At 41.3% G+C, this 19562-nt stretch overlaps 1 protein-coding gene across 8 annotated transcripts in view; it reads left to right on the forward strand.

The window, feature by feature from the left end:
* The window catches only part of NEK1 (NIMA related kinase 1), an 87449-nt gene that overhangs the window by 54290 nt on the left and 13597 nt on the right, over nucleotides 1-19562 (forward strand). For all 8 annotated transcript variants that reach the window (XM_025207117.1, XM_006026210.3, XM_025207121.1 and 5 more), the window contains 10 exons: nucleotides 1053-1148; nucleotides 3449-3622; nucleotides 8387-8452; nucleotides 8543-8771; nucleotides 11902-12054; nucleotides 13278-13451; nucleotides 14421-14544; nucleotides 14787-14890; nucleotides 15450-15667; nucleotides 18622-18776. In XM_025207117.1, the coding sequence (XP_025062902.1) occupies nucleotides 1053-1148; nucleotides 3449-3622; nucleotides 8387-8452; nucleotides 8543-8771; nucleotides 11902-12054; nucleotides 13278-13451; nucleotides 14421-14544; nucleotides 14787-14890; nucleotides 15450-15667; nucleotides 18622-18776 (1493 nt within the window). The remainder of the gene's footprint in view (nucleotides 1-1052; nucleotides 1149-3448; nucleotides 3623-8386; nucleotides 8453-8542; nucleotides 8772-11901; nucleotides 12055-13277; nucleotides 13452-14420; nucleotides 14545-14786; nucleotides 14891-15449; nucleotides 15668-18621; nucleotides 18777-19562) is intronic.

The raw sequence follows: 19562 nt of genomic DNA on the forward strand, positions 1-19562 counted from the left end.
AATATTGCAATGTTTTCACTGTGTTTTGTCAGACCTGGCAAACGCACTGTTTTAAATGCTGATTTATGCCTTAATTTCAAAGTTATGCTTCTCTAATAAAGAAAGTTTCTAGATCTATGTTCTTCAATGGTATATAGACACACAACCTATAGAGTGTTCTGAATTCTGTTGCAACAGCAGCATGTGAAGCAACAATGTAACTGCATTGCACATGTTTGCACAAGGTACAACTGGCCATTTCAGTTGATAGAAAGAAATACAATGTAAAAACAAACATTAGTAGGTTATGCTTAATTAAGTTTACTTAAAGAAGAGAAAATGTTTTTTGTGTGCTTATTAGCAGATTCAGCTTATCAACTAACAAATTTAGCATTTAAATGTGTGCTTGTGTGCATATGTTTAAATGTTAAATTTGGTTATAAGATGAATCTGTTAATAAACACACATGTATATATATCAGGTGATTGTGTATGAGCAGGATCTATACACACAGACAGAGACAGACAGGGTTTTTACGTTTCTTAATGCAATTGATTTGGTACCTCTTTATATATATTATTTACAGAAACCCTCTAATTGCCTGACTTATGTATTTTGATGATGTTTTCTACAAAGCACAAACTTCATTTTACGTGTGTGTGGGGTTGAATTTTTTGTCCTAACACTGCATTAGTTCAATAATTTTTTCATTTGCATTTTGTTTGGATGAAATGCACAATTAAATTTTGAATTCCTTTAGTATCACCCAGGAAAATGACTTTAGGACAGAATAAGCCATTGATTTGTTTTCTTTCTGGTGTTTCCTGTTTTAAGCGTGACATAAGTTATCACATCCGGTCATGGCTCTCCTATGGTCTGAAAAACCCTTTCTCATGATGTGCAAAACAGCTCTTTTTGAGAATTTAAAGAATGTAGGTTTTGGATTTTAGGAAGCAAGGCAGTCTGTGAGAGTTTCTTCTTTTCTTTTTTTTTTTTAAAGTGGTCCATGGAATGAAGTTGGAAAGCTATTGGTTGTAATGCTAGTTTAAAGTCTGCTGGTTTCTTATTTGTAGGCCCAAGCGAATGCAAGAGCTGCAGTTCTGAAAGAACAGCTAGAGCGAAAGAGAAAAGAAGCATATGAAAGAGAGAAGAGAGCTTGGGAAGAACATGTAAGAAGATGTTTTATAGCATAGTTTTATGTGGAATGATCACTACTTGACTTTTCATCTCTCAGCCAAAGAATGCAGTGTCTAAAACATTAAAAAGACTTTCAAGTCTAGTTTACTGTAGCAAAAATGAGACTCTGGGAGAGTCAGGCTACTCTTATTTAGAAGATTGGCATCAGTCACCCAGGCATGAAAATTTTGGCCTGAGTTTAAAGTATACATCAAACCTGAAAAATCATTGATTTAACCTTGAAGTATTTGGTGATGGTCTCTAACTTACTGAAATGTGCATAACTGTTTCTTTTGCTCATAAACTCTTTGGAGTGCAAAGTCAAATACATAATATTGCTGCTCTAAAAGGAAGGTATTATGAGGCCAGTAAATAGGAAATAGCATATAGCTGACAATCCTTTTAATTAGGATGAAATCATGTGTGAAATTACTTGTCCCTTTTTGTGGTACTTATCAACTTGTCATTTGATAAGTTTGTGCTCAACTCATATAAATTATTTAATGAATAAACAAGTAATGATTAGAAGGATGCATTTCAGCTAGTTTCCATTGTTGCAATAAACTACAGGACTAGCTAGAATTTATGTAAATTATTATTGCTGTCAATATTTGCCAGGCTATGGTGCTACTTTGTTTCACTTTGTGGCACTGCCATTCTGTATTTAAACAAAATTTAAATATTGAAAGCATGTGATTTACAAAAGCAGGTGTACAGAAAATGATACTTAAGATCCCTGTTCCTTTTCACATGTGGATGCTAATAGAAAGATCTTGGGTAAGAATTCAAGGGTGGGAAGGTACCAATAATAATTACTGTCTTGTGTTTCCCTATCATTAAGTAGATACACTTTCAGATATGTCATTTTGCTTCTCCTCTTCCAAGATTTTAAAACCTCTATGCATAGAATCTTTAATACGCTTCCTTTTAAAGGGATTGCTGAAGTTATTTTTTTTAAATATAAAAAATTGAGATCATGTTGAGCACTTATCTTCTGACATCACCTATTTTGTCAGTGGATTTTACTGTAAATCACTAGCTCACTGGCTTATTTTGCTGTTGCTATGACATTTTCTACAGTCCATGGGTATAGCTGTCTTCACATCAGTTCAGCAAGCTTTCCCTATGTCTCTTACTTTCTTTTAATTATGTGACCACAGTTTAGGCTTACATGAAGAACCTTTATTTCTTCCATTGTAGTAATCTCTTCTTAGGTTGGTTAAATTAGATCAGAGGTGACTAACCTTCTTGCCAGGTATGCCACAAATTAAGTTCTGTCCCCCACAAGTGCTGCTTTAACCCCTGCTGCCCAGTGTATACCTGATAAGGGTTTGTGTCCAAATGTTTGGACTGTAGGCAGGGGGACTCGAGTCTCCAGCCATGCAGAGCAGGGGCAGGACATTGCTCTAAGAGGAGCTGTCATTACCAAGAGCCAGGTAACCCTTCCCTGGTCCTGCAACAGCTACAGTTTTCTATAGTAAATGAGGATCCCTTGAATTACCTGAGGGCCAGGGAAGGGTAAACCTGGCTCGTGGTAGTGACACCTGACACCACTTACTGCAGCATTGTCCTGCCCCTCCTCTGGTCTACTGGCCGCTTGACTCCCTGTCTCTATTCTAATGCCTCCTGTTCACTGGGTGCCCAGGGCTCGTGTGCCACACACAGCAACTATGTGACACTTGTGGCACATGGGCCACAGGTTGGGCACCCCTGGTTCACTTGTCTCATGTGGTACTATATAAGTACTATGCACAGGTAGTATCTTACATGAGCTGAGTTCTTAATGTAAGGTGTTGATCTTTCAAAATGGAAGAGAACAATTTTTTTGTGGGTGATGTCTTTTATTGGATTGCATGCATGTTTAGGTAGGGACATAGATGAGTTTCTGGGTACCACTGTGCCGTTCCTCATGTTTCTGAGGGGGGGGAAAAAAGGCAGATGTAGCAGAGCTGGTTAGCAGATAAAACAAAGGAGTGTGTATGTAAACAAAAATAACATGTAAGCAATTATCAGGTTGCTAATAAATGAGAGATGCATCCTTGACCATAACAGCTATGACATCATTTTGATACTACCATGTGGTGTTCTCTCAAAACCAGCCTTCCAAGGAAAACTGTTTGTCATTTAAGATTACTTCTTTGAAAACATAATTCATAATGTACCTACTGGTACAAGGATTTCTTTAAACTGGTAACCACACAAATATAAGAAAGCTTATGAATGTAACAGGACTGATGTATTTCACTTGTTGGTTTGTATTACTGTAGCATGGTTTTGTTCTGTTTTTCCACAGTTGGCAGCCAAAGGGGTAAAGAATCCTAATATTCCTTTCCATGTGGCAGCAGCAGGAGCTAGTCCTGTGCCTGGTCAGCATGAACCTGGAGTACCTTCTGTCAAACCACAGCCTCCATTTAAGCCCGGTTCACCCATCATCTCCATGACTTCTGCATTGAAGGAAGTGGGTGCGGTAGGTACTCCACCAACATTTAAAATCAATGAAGAAACAGGAGACAAATCTACCAATTTAGGAGATTTGAAGAATATGTATTAATTCAAGAACTTTTGGTATTTTGAAACGTATGTTTTTAATAATAACTGGATACCTCAGGGGAAAAAAAGGGCTGGGAGAGATCTCAACAGGTCATCTAGTCCAACCCCCTACTGAAGGGAGATCATTGCTATCTAAACTATTTTATCCAAGTGTTTGTCAAACCTGCTCTTAAAAACTTTCAAACATGGACATAATCTTAGATCTTCCAGCCTTCTCTCATATGACGTTTTCTCTGGTGAGCAGACATTTTCTAATTTGACCACATCTTCCTTGAAATATGGTGTGCAAACTTGAACAGCAGTAATCAAGCCTCATCAGTGCTGGGTAGGACAGAAGAATTGCTTCTGTAGACATGCAAGGGAAAGTTCTTTTAAGTGTTGAAGTACTGTGAGTTTAATTTACAGATTTTTTAACTATAGGGCCATATTTCATGTTACTACTTCTTAATGAGTTTTTGAATAGTATACTAAATATTTCTGAGGATGACTGCATGGGATGTTCTTGCTATTGTATGTGTTTTTGGAAATGGTGCAAACACATCATTCTGTTTTTGGGATATTTAATCCTGCAACTGGTTATACCTTTGACTCTAACACTGCAAACAGTTCAAGCTGATATTAAATGAGACTGCTTGTAGTAGCAGAAGTTAAGCATATGAAGAAGTATTTACAAAATTGGAATTTACAGTAATATCTGAATTTATTTGAACACAGTTTTCTGTAGGGGGGTTTTTCAGGCACATAATGTAACTGTTTTTATAGGAATATATTTTTCCCCCCTTACGTGCAGCAAATTATCTTGCATGAATATTAGTTGCACTTTGAAATCTTGATGTGACTTTTTGCCCTGGTTTCTTTACCATCAGCATCTAGTAGTGAATCTTTCAATTCAAACTTTTTACAAAAGTCTGTGCAAGATAATGGCCTTCAATCATTTCTTTGAATTATTCTATTTATGCTTCATTGAAAACTGTAATGTTTTTGCAAGTTCCAAATCTATACCTTTTTTCAGTTCCCATGGTATCATCTTTGCTGATTTGTGATGTTGAAGATGAACATATATTCTTCCTGAATTAAAATGATGTTGAATAGCTGCTGGAAGGCCTGAAACATATATGTAAATTATCACTGTGGATACATTTCAGTGAGACTCATGGTGCCAAAAAATGTCCTATTTGCAAGGCCAGCAAATTAATCAGTGTTGTGTTGTTCCCCTTCAGTAGATTAGTCTTATGCTATAGTACATTTGATCTTGAAAAATATGAAAAAAACCTGATTTTATTTCTGTTTTTGTGATAACGCCAAATCTTTGTCATGCTTATTAACAGCTCTTGACACAACTCATTTTTTGTCAGAAAAAGTGTTTCAGTTGCTTATTTCCTTCAACCTCTTTCAACTCTAAGCATGTAGGATCAAATACCTTCATACATTAATGCTGGGTACTCCAATCACTGATCAAAATATTATTAATTAGCAGTAGTTAATACCATCTAGTTAAAATCATTACCTTAAGTTCTGAAAAATATCTTTATACCGAGCTGTATTATCTAATGACCTGCTCACCTTCTTGTATTCTAGTAAATCATGCTTTTCAGTGGTGTACAAATTGAAGAACTTTTTCTTTCATATCAGTGGCAGCTAATTTACTCATTAGTAGTTGCCTTTCCCTATGGTTGCACAGACTAGATCTTTCAAGTGTTTATGTACTTATAAGTACTTCTGAGTAATAGAACTGAAAAACTTGGATTAAAAATCCTAGAATCTCTCCGGTCCATGTTGGATGCACTCTTCTTAAGAATGTATATAATTTTTCACAACTATGTCCTTTCATTACCCCTAATTGCATAACTTTGCATCTACACCTCAGTTTTGCTCCTTGGAGTGAAATGTGTTGGGTGTCTATATGTTCTGAGTGAAACTGGTGGATCAGAGAAGGCAGGCTTGGCAGCTCCTTGTCTTCAAATTATGGCAAAAGGGAACCACTTTCATGGGATGGTTGGTTTGGTTTTTTTTTTAAAGCTGTCCCATCCCTGAGCTATATGTAGGTATTTCATGCACTATCTTCTCTTTTTTCAAGGATTTATTTCATTTGCTGTAGGGACCTGATTTAAAATCTGAAATATTTCAAGGAAATTTAAAAAAAATAATTTGTTTCAAATATTTTCTTAAGCAAAATTACATTCCAAATGAAGATTTATGCAAAGTCAAATAGTCCCTGGAAATAGTATTTTTAAATCTAGAAAATTAAATTTAAATATTAGGGGTGTGAAATACAAGAGTGATTTCAATCCTGCCTTCACCTAAATGTATGTGCAGACACAACTAGGAAATAACTATTGGCAGGGTCTGTACAGTGCCACGAAATGAATATTTGCCTTTTTTTGGCATAATTGTGGCTCCTCCTTTCCTCATCTTCACAGATTTAATAGACATTAGGGCTGAAAGGGACCTTGACAGATCATCAAGTCCAGCCCCCTGCCTCAGGGGAGGAAGTCAGCTAGGGTCAAACGATCCCAGCAAGATAAGTGCCCAAACATTTCTTAAGAGTCCAGAATAGGCTCCTGTACCACCTCTGGAGGGAGTCTATTCCAGGTCTTGGGGGCTCGAACAATAAAGAAATTTTTCCTTATGTCCAGCCTAAAACAGTTTTGGAGGAGTTTGTGACCACTGGTCCTTGTCACCCCTTGGGGTGCTCTGGTGAACAGACATTCCCCAAGACCCTGATGCACACCCCTTATGTACTTATAGGCTACCACCAGGTCCCCCCTGAGCCTGTACTTTTCCAGGCTGAAGAGTCCCATGGCTCTCAGCTTCTCATCATAAGGCCTGTTCTCCTGCTGATCATGTGCGTGGTTCTCTGGACTCTCAAGCTTCTCCACATCCTTGAATTGTGGAGCCCAGAATTGAATGCAGTCATCCAGCTGCGGCTTCGCCAAGGCCAAGTACAGTGGGAGGATGACATCCTCAGATTTACCTGAAGCAAGTGAATTTCTATGGATGCAAGCCAGAGTTGTGTTCGCTTTACGAGCTGTGACATCACGTTGGTGGCTCATGTTCATCTTGTGGTCAATCATGACTCCTAAATCTCTTTCAGCTGTGATGCTAGCAAGCATAGCGCTGCTGAGCCTATAAACATGCTGTGGAGTTTTTTCCCCCCCAAGGTGGAGTACCTTGCATTTTTTGGTATTGAACATCATCAGGTTTATATCCGCCCACTTCCTAAGCCTATCCAAGTCAGCCTGGGTCATCAGCCTATCCTCAGGTGTGGACACTCTGCCTCAAAGTTTAGTGTCATTGGTGATCTTGCATGATGACACCAAGCTTGGTGGAGTTGCAGCCATTCTACAAGGGGACGAGTTGGGATCCAGAATGACTTTGATAAACTGGATAAATGGTCCAAAAATCAAATGAATAAAATTAAACAAGGACAAATGCAAAGTCCTACACTTTGGAGGGAACCGTCACATGCACAAATACAGACTGAGGAATGACTGGCTAGGCTATAGTACTGCAGAAAAATACCTGCACGTTAAGATGGATTTGAGGCAAGTCTGCTTTTCTTTGGGGGGAAAAAAGGGGGGGGCAATAGTAGGAATATCACTTGCAAATGAGGAAATGATTCTTCCACTCTAGTCAGCACTGACGAGGCCTCACCTGGAGTGTACTGTGTCCAGTTTGGGGCCTACACTTCAACAAGGATGTGGACAGATTGGAGGGAGTTCAACAGAGATTAACAAAAATTATTAGAGGGCTGGTAAACGTGATTTATGAGGAAAGCCTGAAAGAACTTGGATTATTTAGTCTGGAGAAGAGAAGACTGAGGGGGCATTTGATAAGTCTTCAAATACCTGAAGAGTGGTTCTATAGAGAATGGAGATGCTCCAGTCACAAAGAGCAGGGTTAAGAGCAATGGTGTCAAATTGCAGGAGAATTTAGGTTTAATATTAGAAAGAACTTTCTCACTAAGAGGGTGATTAAGAATTGGAACAGGTTATCTAGAGAGGTTGTGGGATCTCCATCCTTAAAGATCTTGAAGAGCAGGCTAGACAAACACCTGAATGGGATGATTTACACACAGATTATCCTGTCTTTAACACTGAACTAAATCACCTCCTGCGGTCCCTTCCATCTTTCTTTTTGATGATGGGTAAATCTTCTGATGCTGTTGATTTGTTTGTGCTTGAATATCAAGAAACTGCTGTTTCCGTTATTCTTCTGGTTACTTAAAGCTCATTGTTCTCTATTTCCTTCTTTCATTTCCAGTGACATTCTTAGATTTACCCCCCTTTTTCCATTTTGCCTAGGAAATACCTTAAATTTGTCCTTGTACTTTTCTCTTGTTTATCAGGAGAGAACCTATTCCTTTGACCTATTCCTAACTTCAGATTACTGATCTGTAGAACAGTCCCAACTTTAACTTTTCTATCACACAATTCCTGTTCTGAACCTTTTTTTTTTTCATTTGCTTAATCTATTGATTTTTTTTTTTTAACCATCAGTCTCCATTTAGTGAATGATACAAACATTTGTTCAAAAGCTGAAAATATTCATTGTGCTGTTATCAATGGAAAGATGTTAGAAAGGTTAATTCTTTCTTCTCCCAGTAAAGGTTCTTAATACTCTGAGTGTATTTTTCTGACCTGTTCTCCTGTGTTGTATTTTGTTCCCCCTGAATTTAAAGGATGAAAATGCAGCTTCTGTCCCAGAAACTTCTGAGGAAATAAAAAGGCCAGATAATGCCATCCAAGTAAGTTAAATTGTTCAAATTTCTGTTCACTGGTCTATTCCTTTCCCTTCTGAGTTTCAAGTTTGTGGCATGTTTTTGGCCCTTTCTTAGAATAAGCGAGAAATACTGAGAAGACTGAATCAAAATCTTAAAGCCCAGGAGGATGCAAAAGTCAAAAAGGAGCCTCAAGACATCTGTGCAACAGAGGTGACTGAAGATAGTAAGGAACAGCATGAAGTAAAATATCCAGGGGATCGCAAGAAATGGCAACCAGAGGCAGCTGAGTTAGTGGTTCCTCTAGCAGAACTAACAATGGAAGAAACATTGTCTGGGACAGAAAGTAAGCACACTTTCTTGTTTGAAAGGTTGTACCAATCTGCTATGCGTAGTATCAGAACAAGAAGTGCTCTATAATTATAACTCTTCATTATCTAAGCCAGGAATTGGCAATTTATGGCCTCTGGGCTGGATCTGGCTGGCAAAGACAGTACATTGGCAACAATTTGGCATCAGGTTGGCACTGGTCAGGGGGTGGGCAGGAGAGAAATCAGCAGTGGCTGGGTCAGAAGTGGTGGGCTTTAAGCCTTTGGATCGAGCTCCATAAAAGCAGTCTGCTGCTCCTGAAAGGTTTCTGACCGCTAGTCTAAACAGCAGTAAACACTGTCTTTGTAGTCAATGCTGCTTTTTTGTCTGTGCTCTTTAAAAAATTGTAGGTGGTTATGTTCTATTTTTGCAATTAATATATAAATCACATGATTGAATATTCCTAGCAAGTCATCTGTGAAGGGGTTAATTTAGGTTAAGGCTATATAAAGTTATTTGAATATACTCCCACTGCAAACAGCTTTATTTAAAAGAAGGAAAAACACATATGGCATTTGAAGCTTAAAAGTAACACTTTAATAATTTCCCTTATTCTTTTTCACTTTTAGCTAGGATTAAACATCCTTGCTGAAAAAGAGAATCAGTGTGGCTGGTGTGTTGCTAAAATCTAAAGCAGTTAGTTTTAAAATGAGATGTTAATTCCATAGGGGGAAAAAAAGAATCTGCAGAGCAGAGTTACATTTCCCAAATTTACAAAATGCTTTTAGCACTGAAATGAACCCTTTTAAGTGCTTTTTTTATGAAAAATGATCAGGGATCCCACCAAGCATTCCTGAGGCTGGGAGCTGTCACCCGATGGGGCTCCCAGTCTTGGGGGTGCAGTCTGCTGCTGGGAGCTGTAGCCTAGCCACATGTTCAGTTAATGGTGTGATAAGAACCAGCCACAAAGTTATTACACATTTGATGTATAAACTTTGTGCTTATTCCTTTTTTATCATGCCATTAATTGCATTAATGTGTGGCTGGGTAACAGCTTAATCAGTGATTACACTTAAGATGTGATTAACCAGTTAATGTGTACCAACGGAGTGTGACAGGCCAGTAGGGGGCGCTCCTGCGTTGAGCCGCCCACCTCCCTGCGCCCGACCACCTTCCAGGCTCCAAGTGCCTCCCTTGGGGTGCCTCATGTCCGGCCGACCCCTTCCCTGGAGCACACCCGCTAGCCTGGGGTTCCCGCTGCCACCATCCAAGGCTCTGGACTCAATTCTGGCTCTGCGCACCTTGGAGAACACAGGCCTGATCGTCCAATGGGTACTAGACCCAATACAAGCACTTGGGGCACTTCCCCAAGTCAGGGGCTTATTAGGAAAGTCTCCCTTAGTCCGCAAACCTAAGGGGCCTCCTCAGCATAATTTAGACCCACCCCTCAATAAGTCTCCCACACCGGTCACAAAGGAGAACTTTATTGATTACAGGGGGTAGGGTGGAAACAGGGTAAAAGGTAGAGCAGTATCATAGAAATATCAGAGGAATCCCGTAGAGCAAACCAGGCTGATGGTAGCCTTTTTAAACACGCATCTGAGTTACTGTAACCTAAATATCTAGTCTGATCTCGAGCAGCTTACTCACTCGCATCATCCGGAGGTGGTTGGAGTTTTCCTCTGGAGGCAGGCCACTCTTGGAGCATGCGTTTATGAGGAGAGAGCCAGTTTCAGATGGTGAAGCTCCTCTCCCAGTTTCAGATTCACCTGGATGACTACCTGGGCCCGTGCGCAGGGCCGGGCTTTCCCCCCTGCCCAGGTGACCAGAGTATCCGCCTCCCAGGCCCCAGGCTTTTGTCATGCAGACCAGGGAGGGAGATCCCCGCCCTGAGGGATTCAACACCAGCCTCTCAGGCTGGCAGAGACAGGTCTCTGGAGAGGGGCACCGACAGTGGCATTTCTGCCACACGGACTAAGGGCACATCCCCACATGCAGGGGCGTGCGCTTGTAGCGGCAAAAATAGTAGCAGCACAGATTTGCACCATTACTTTTTGCTGCCCTTGCATATGTGCTTTGTTGCAGGGCAAAATGCCCCGCTTGAGGCAAACTGCCCTCTCTTCACTTCTTCCAGCTCCAGGTGTGCTGGAGGAGCTGGGGCAGAACTAAAGGAGGGGAGACACTACTGTCTGGCAGAGCCAGAGCAGCCAGAACATCTCTCTACAGCAGGGGTTGTCAACCGGGGGTACTTTGAAAAGTCACAGGGGGTACATGGGGACAGAGCGCCGCCACCCTGCACCACTGTCTCACAGGAGTAGGGCCTGGGTGGCATGAAAGCAGGGCCACACAGACACAACACTGCTGCCGCTTGCCACCCTATGTTCCCTCTAAGGAGCAGCGGTCCGTGAGCGCGCTGCCTCGGTCCGTGAGCGCATCGCCTCAGTCCAGTGTGGGACACTTACTGAAGAGGACCGGGGGCTGGGGCCAGGGGCTGAAGGCTGTGGGCCAGTGGCTGGGACCAGGGGTGGGAGCCGGGGGCTCTGCTCCCTGGCCTTGACGCCACGTGCCTCCTTGCTCCCTGAGGCGATGCGGGGGAGCGGAGCAGTGTACCAGAGCCTGCAGAGCCTCACTGGGGCAGGTAGCGGCTCCTCCCCGAGGTGAGGCAAGGCAGGGATGGAGGCTGGGGCGGGGGGCTGGCACAAGCTTTGCTAGTTAGAAGGGCAGGAAATATTTGTATTAACCCCATTCTTTCTCATCAGGTAGGTTGCTAGGGACGTAAAGTAAGTTCCTAGCTAGTATGAAATCAAGATCAATACAAGCAGTGAAAATGAAACCACTGTTTTCTCTGTGGTTGACATGCAGTACTTCATCTGTTGACAAAACAGCTCATTCTGATCTTTTTTTTTTTTCATAGTGGCTTTTGCTATTGAAGACAGGAAATTACAGTGGGATCTGCTAAAACTAAGGCCCTAGAGTGAAATTCTTTAGATTGTTGGATTTGCTGCAGGGATGAGGGAGTATCTTTTGTCATTTATTGTGTTGTAATGGTGAAAAAACCAAAAAGATAAGTAGTATATGCAGCTTGTATGATTTCCCTTCATCTTTGTTTTGTCAGAATATGAACAAAGCAAATGTTAAACATACTTGTTTTTCATATTTCCCATCAGAGTGTACTGTGGGGGAGGTAATTAAACTAGATATTGGTGAGCACCACCGGAAGCATTGGGGCAAAAGTCCTACAGATTCAGTTTTGAAAGTACTGGGAGAAGCAGAGCTACAGCTTCAGACTGATGTAATGGAGGAAATAAGTATCACAAATGGTAAGCAAGAATCGGTGGTTTTCTGAACTGCAAGGCTGCAAAATAACTTTTCATAGACTGATATTTTGGAATTAGAGAAACATTTTTTCCTTATACAGTACATCACATTTTGCCTCAACTTGTTTCTGAAGGAATATTTTTAGTTGGGCAAAACTTTCTTGTCTCCAGTTAATAATGAGGGATTAGAAATTTGACAAAGTGGAATACTTTTCCAGTAAAGGACAAAACAAATAGAAATCAGTGTTTTAAAAACAATCACAGTACACTGTTTTAAACCTTCCGTTAAGTTGTTTAACCGTTCTATCACTTCTTGATATCAACTTTTCTGAAGTCTTCCATTCCTGCTTGTTTCTGACCTGTTTCCAATGAGATAAAACACCTGTTTCACTCTTGCTTTTGTATCTTACTGCTTTTGAGGTTGGAACATAGAAATTATTAGGGCTTTGGCATGTCAACTGTTAATATTTTTCTTTTCCTCTGCTGAGAATCTGAGACCCTTCACTGTGGTGTCCTAGCAAAAACCTACATCCATGTTGTTGCACTTGAATTTTTTATTACATGTGTAATCCTATGCTTTAAAATTTAAATGGACTGTTATTTTGTAAATGGTATTTTTCTATATTACAATAAATGTCTAAAGCAAAAAACTTCATATTTTCAACTCAGTCTTTTGCAGTGTTGTTAGGTTTACCCTTATCAAAATATCAGCAGTATTACTTAGCTGAGTAAGCATAACAGTCATATCTTATAGTCTAAGTAAGCTTGAGTCAGTTTGTAGTTACGTCACTTTGTTTTATTTTTTATTTTAAATCAGGCACACGTGCAACCTTTCATGCATCAAACAGTTATACTCTTATAGGTAAAAATAGAACAATTCTTGGTGAAATCTGAAATCCAGCAACATACTGTGCACACTATCTGGTTTATTAGTCCTAAACAAAGAAACTTAAAAGATACTAGAAAACTGCTTCAGTTATAGCAAGTATAATGAGTTAATTTTGTTAGAACAGAGTAAATGCATCTTTTTACTTAAAAAAGGGTGTTAAATGTGGTGGTTTCCCCTGTATTAGTGCCAGTGCTTGCCTGTGTATGGAGACTTAGCTTAATTTATTGGCTTTACAATTTGCTGTTTACCAGATTGAAACTTGTGCCAAACCAGGTATAACTCTCTGAGGTTTGTTTTTTTTTAAACTGTACAGTAAATTTTGTATTTGAAACTGTAGAAATATCTGAAGAGGAAACTTCTCAACCTTTAACAGTAAAAGAGCAAACTGCTTCTCCAATTGAAGAGAAATCTTCAGAACCAGTTGTTGTCACTGAGTCTGAAAGGACAATACCTGAGGAGTCGCAGACATCTGGAACCACCCAGATTTTGTCCCTGCCTGCTGTGCTGGATGGTATGAGTTTTCATTAATACTATTTAGGGTTAAGGAATTAATAATGGTGTAACTCTGGGTTCCTTTTTAAAAAGAAAAATTTGCCAGAATTTTGATATGATTAATATATCATTATAGGTTACAAATGGAATATGTTAAATGTCAAAACTCTGTTTGATTTGTTATGTTGTGCGACTGTCTGTGGAACAAGGAGATGCCAAGCTTTTTCACTGAAGAGGCATCTACATATTTTCCAATTCTAAATGGGGAACATTGGTGCTGCTGAGTTTTCAGGAAACCAGTGCTCTTTGTGGCTGTGAGAATGAATAGTGGGTTCTATAAGGAGGCAGAGCTGCCATCATAACATCCTTCTATTAAACCCAGACTGCGTCCACATGAGTGTGGAGATTTGTTTCCCCGGGGACAAGAAGCAGCAGCATAACTTGTGCCACTGCTACTTGTCCCTGGGAATACCTGTGCCACATGTGCTCTGGCACATAGGTTATCATGGGTGGGGTAAGGGAGGCTGGGGCCAGCAACCATGCCCCAGCAGTCTCATCTGAGTCCTGGGAGCCTTGGGGAGCTGCAGCTGTGGTGATCCTGCCACTTGGAGCCTAGTCAGCCACTGGAGTGTGGCTCTGGGCAGCCAGGCTCTGGTTTTGGATGGCCCACGCTGCCCCTGCAGGCACTGCCCTGCTTTCTTCGCATGGGTATTTTTTGACCCCAGGATCTCCCAGGGTAAAAAAAAACCCTGTACTGCTACCTTGCAGGGAACATGTGAATGCGCAGTATGCGGTGCCGCAGACAGGTCTGCAGCGCCACATACCTCAGGGTCGCGCTCATCTTTCTTTGCCACGTCCAGCTTTTAAAACTCCAAGGATGTAAATGTAACTATTTTAAGATGAGAGAGCTTTCCTTGAAGCTTCTCTGTTTTTTTTCAAGGAATGTATTTTACTTGATGCTCTTCAGTTGTGATTTTATTGAATTTAGAGCCTGATGATTTGGAAACAGAGTTGCTGGAAGAAATAGAAGGAAATAAAAAGCACAAAAGCAAAGAATTTCCCATCACTGTTAATGATGTGTGGATTAAAGAAAAAGAAGTGAAGGAGAATGGGTAATTATATTTTTTTCTTCTTTTCTTTAGTGCTGCCTGTAGTAGCATTAGAATCACTAACTAGTTTTTCACTGATAACTAGATAACTAGATAGTTTACTTAAATATTATGTTTGGTTTTGGTTCCCCTGTTTGTCTTTGTCTTATTATGGTTAATTTTAATGGGTGGTTAATTTTTCAGTAGATGCATGTGTTAATTAATTTGATGTGGTTTCTTTTTCTGACTGTGGTATCCTGTCATAGGCCACAGAATGATTCTGCCTGTCAGCAAGAAAATGGCAGTGATGATACAGCTTCAGAGAAAGAAATGCTAGATAAAGTCCAACCACAGGATGAAGCTTCATTAGGTCAGTCAGTAGATCTTACTTTTTATTTATTTATTTAATTAGTAGCATTGATAGTAATTCCTTTTTCCTATAGGCTGCTTACAGGCATAACTACCCCCCCCACTCCAAAAAAGCGCTTTATTTTGAACTTGGTGCACCCCCACGCTGAGCCCAATGCACACCCAGAAAAGGCATTGTTGTTTCCTAACCAATATTTTTGACCACCAAATTAAAACAGTAAAAATAAGTGAATCCAAAGTACGGTAATTAACTGGTATGTGTTTTTTAGTAAAATTGGGCTATATGAATGGAACCCCGTCTACCATCAGCTTTTGAGCCAAATAAGTTGCACAAGGACAGTCACTAGGCCAGATCCCGGGGTCAGCACTTAGACTGGGCCATGCACTGCCCCACCCGAGCCCCACGTACTCAGGTTGGGTGTGCAGCTGTTCAGCTCACCTGGCTCCACATGGGTCTGGAAAGTTTTGGATCCTTGGGGAGCCCTGCAGGCTTAGAGGATTGGAGGGTTTTTTTTTTAAATGTACATAGATCTATAACATTATTTCTCTTATCATGCCAGAAACTTGTCTTGGTCACTCTATGCAACCTGAACCCTTTTTCCAGAGGGTGGCACAGCCCCACACCAGACCAACAGCCTCACCAATTTTGTCAGCTCAGTCTTCACTGGATGAGTCATTTCCACCTCGCTCACGCTCTGTATCACCAGCCAAAAGTAAAGGCAAAAGTTCATTGTTGATTGGGCTTTCTACTGGCTTATTTGATGCAAACAATCCAAAGGCAAGTACCTAAAGCTTATTTTTATTGATAGACTAATGTTATCTTGGGGCTTGTCTGTACGAGAACCTCTACATCATGTATTTTCTCACATACTACAGGGCCACAAATCAGATATGCACCTTATTTTTTGGAAGGCAGAATGTAGAAAGATATTTTTCCCTGAGTCTTATGATATGGAGTAAGTCCTCCTAGAAACATAATCATAAAGGAAGTGTGGCACCCCAGGAGACAGTCTAGGGGAGACAGTTCTGGTATAGCAGGACAGCGACAAGGGTAGGCCCCAGACCCTTCAAGGGAAGCAACAAGACTGCTGCTGCTTTGCTGGAAGCAGCTATTTAAATAAGTTCCTGGAAATAATGAATTATTGCTTGCACACCACACACCTGATAAGATGCTACAGACTGCAGTAGCTTGTTTGTCTTCAGTCCACTTAATGGCTCTTCAGCCAAAACCTACCTACCAACAGCTTTGAGAGAGTTAACACTGGACACTTTACCTGCTGCTTGCTCCTTCTGGGAGAAATGGCAGACATTTTGGCAGATGTTTCAGCACAGAGTTTCCTTGCCTCTTTCTTCCATGCTTCTATTCCAGTGATGTAAAATCTAAGACATACACCCCAGTTTCGGAAACCTGAATGTGGGGGAGGGGAGGAGAGAAGTATGTATCGTGTGCAAATAAATCCAGTAGCTTTTTCAGCAGAGGTGCCTACATAGTCAGCTCCCTTTGCCAGGTTGGTGTATTCTCATAGTACCTGGTTGCATTAAGAGAAACTGTGCAACATTGTGGGTAGGCACCTGTGTCCTGTGTCACTGTACAGCATATTATTTTGTGTGAAATTTTTGCTAGGTATTTCAGACCCTAGTATTCCTTGCTGAAAATATTTGGAGTATGAGTCCAATTTCTATGATTTCCTCTGATTTGGGGTGTTCTCTCTTAATCTGGCAAGATGTCTATTATTCTGACTATTAAAATCTCCATTCTGTTTGTCATTGAGCTTCTTTCAGTGCTGATTGTATTATCAGGGTGCTACTAGATTTTTTTTTTCTCCTGCCCTTTGCTGTGGCAGGCTTACCGAAAGATAACTTCCGTTGCCTGACATTGGAAGTTGTCCTTGTCATATCCCAGCATCTCCATCTCCTTTCTGTTGTCTGTATATTCACATTTGTTGCTTCAGGGCTTTCATGGCAGTGGCTGAACTTCTGCTTCTCCCCACAAGCTGAGGAAGTCCAGGACTACTTTCCTAGATCAAGCAGCAGCATAAGCTTTAATTGGAGGCTTACCTAGAGCTAAACCTGTGTGGTCACAAAGGTAGCAAACAGGCATTCCCAAAATACACCAGTATTTCATTTTAGGGCACTCTGACCCCTAGGTGTCACAGACAACCAAATTCAGTTATTTTGGCCACTGTTACGGGAACAATATCTTTCCGGGGCTTATTGCTGCATGACGCTGGCACTGGTGCAAGTACTTCAGCTTCTACACAGGTGTTGCTCTGCTGTACTGTACAGTAGGTCTTCTGGCACTTAGTGAGTTGGTTTACCTTCAGAAGTTTAGTCTGAAGGAATCAAAACTGGACATGAACACACTTAAGCCAGTGCCAACAGCAAGCAAATTCTAAGAGTAACACTTTGCAGTGAAAATATCAAGGTGTAGGATCGGGGGTGAACTGAATGCAGCCTGCGAAACCAGCACATTTGACCTGCCAGGCTCCCCTGGGGGGTCTGGAAGTTTTGATGTAAGGGAGTAGTGGCCATTAATATAGCCACAGCCCTCCTCCCACCCCACAGGCCAGGTCCAGCCCCCGCTTTTCCCACAGGGCTGGGTCACATTCCCTTCTCCCCAACAAGGCCTGGCCATGCTCCCTTTTCCCCAGGGGCCTGGGTTGGGCCCAGGCCACACCCCCTTTTCCTCCGTGGGACCAGGCCATGCAGTGGGGCCAGGCTATACCACAGGGCTGGGTCAAGGCCCTTTTCTCCCCTGTGGGGTCAGGTTACATCCCTCCTGCCTTCTTGGGGCTGGGTGAAGCCCCCTTCCCCAACCTGTGGGGCCAGGCTCAAGCCAGGCTGTTCTCTCCACCCCCTTCCACATGGCTGGATGGTGGCTACTGCCGTGGCCCTAGCTGCTAGACCAGAGCCACCATGTGGCCTGCAGTTGGACCAGCCACTGCCCATCTGGCCCACAGGGGGAAAAGGTTGTGCACCACTGGTGTAGGATATTACGTATACGTTGTAAGAAACCTAATTATCCTTACCAGAACCTTCTTATGTAAATACTGAGTGGACAGCTAATCTATGCTATGCTTTTATTTCTGTTGCCAATGAAATCAATGTGTTGGTTTTTTTTCATGTTCTTTTCCTGTTGTTTACTACTAGAAAAACAGACTTGAATTCAGCTTTGTCACATCACTTGTGTCTTTATTGTCCAAGCTGCAGATACAATAATCCAGAGCACCACGAATAATTAAAAGTAGATATTTCTTTTTTTTTTCAGTTGCCATTAAGCAAGGTGTCTTTAGTAGCCTACTAAAGAAATTAATTTTTAATGTATTTTTATAAACTGACAGGAATATTTTTTTTTTAAATGTGTGCATAAGCACATGCACATTTGACAGTACAGTTTTTGACCAATGTAACATTTTTATTATTAAAAAGTTATCTAGCAAAAAAGTGAACAGATCCACATGATAAAAGAAACTGGACATCAGTTTACATATTTTTTTCTGGGTTTCTCGTACCTTTTCAACATTAAAAAGGGAAAACATCCCTTTTACTTCTAATGGAAAACCTCATGGTTTCAGAATTTAGGATATACTTCCTGTGTGGTTTTTGTTTTCAGATAAAGCATCAAAATAGATTTTCATACTTTGCTTTAATTTTTAAATATAGTTGTTCCATGTTCTGTTACTGAATCGTTATAAAAACCATCTTAACGTGAGGTGTTTGTGATCTTTATAGATGTTAAGAACATGTTCACTCCCAGATCTTTCCAAATTGTACAAGGCAGTAGTTGATGTTCCAAGTATAGCAGATGTACAACATCAAGACAATCTTGAAATAGATGATATGGAAGATGAGCATGTCAAAGAAGGACATTCTGATTCTGATGACCTGTAAGCATAAAACATTTACTCAATATTGCAGAAATATTTAGAATATCTTTAGTTGGGTATGAATAACCAAGTTACTGATATGTATTTTTTGCTCTCCCATTGTAAAAAAACCCCCAAAAAACAAAAAAACCCAACCAAATAAACAAACAAACAAAAAAACCCCAACCCTTAACCCACTAATCACTCCAACTACCGCCATTCTCTCTTTTCTCTCTCAGCTTATTAAATGTACAACTGTTATCTGGAAATCCTCTCCTCCAGTTCCATCTTAAACTCTCTCTAAAGCAGGGGCGGGCAATTATTTTCAGTGGAGGGCTGTACCCCCAACCCTTAACCCACTAATCACTCCAACTACCGCCATTCTCTCTTTTCTCTCTCAGCTTATTAAATGTACAACTGTTATCTGGAAATCCTCTCCTCCAGTTCCATCTTAAACTCTCTCTAAAGCAGGGGCGGGCAATTATTTTCAGTGGAGGGCTGCTTACCCAGTTTTGGCAAGCTGTTGAGGGCCGCATGAGTAGCCCCGTCCCTTGACAGGTGCCCCGCCCCTTGACAGGTACCCTGTCCCCTGGTCACCATCTTGGGACCAATGTCCCAGGGCCAGCACCAGTGGGGCCCAGAGCAGGGTGCAGGCCGGCAGGGGTCTGTGGAGCTAGGCTGGGCTGCACCAGCAGGGAGAGGGGGGAGCTGGCCTGACTCCATAGAGCCCCTGCCAGCCGGGACCCTGTGCTCCTGCCACGCTACTCTGGGCCCCGCTGGAACTGACCCCGAGACACCGGTGCGGGC

The sequence above is a fragment of the Alligator sinensis genome, unplaced genomic scaffold (assembly GCF_000455745.1).
Source record: "Alligator sinensis unplaced genomic scaffold, ASM45574v1 scaffold512_2, whole genome shotgun sequence".
Classification (NCBI taxonomy): Eukaryota; Metazoa; Chordata; order Crocodylia; family Alligatoridae; genus Alligator; species Alligator sinensis.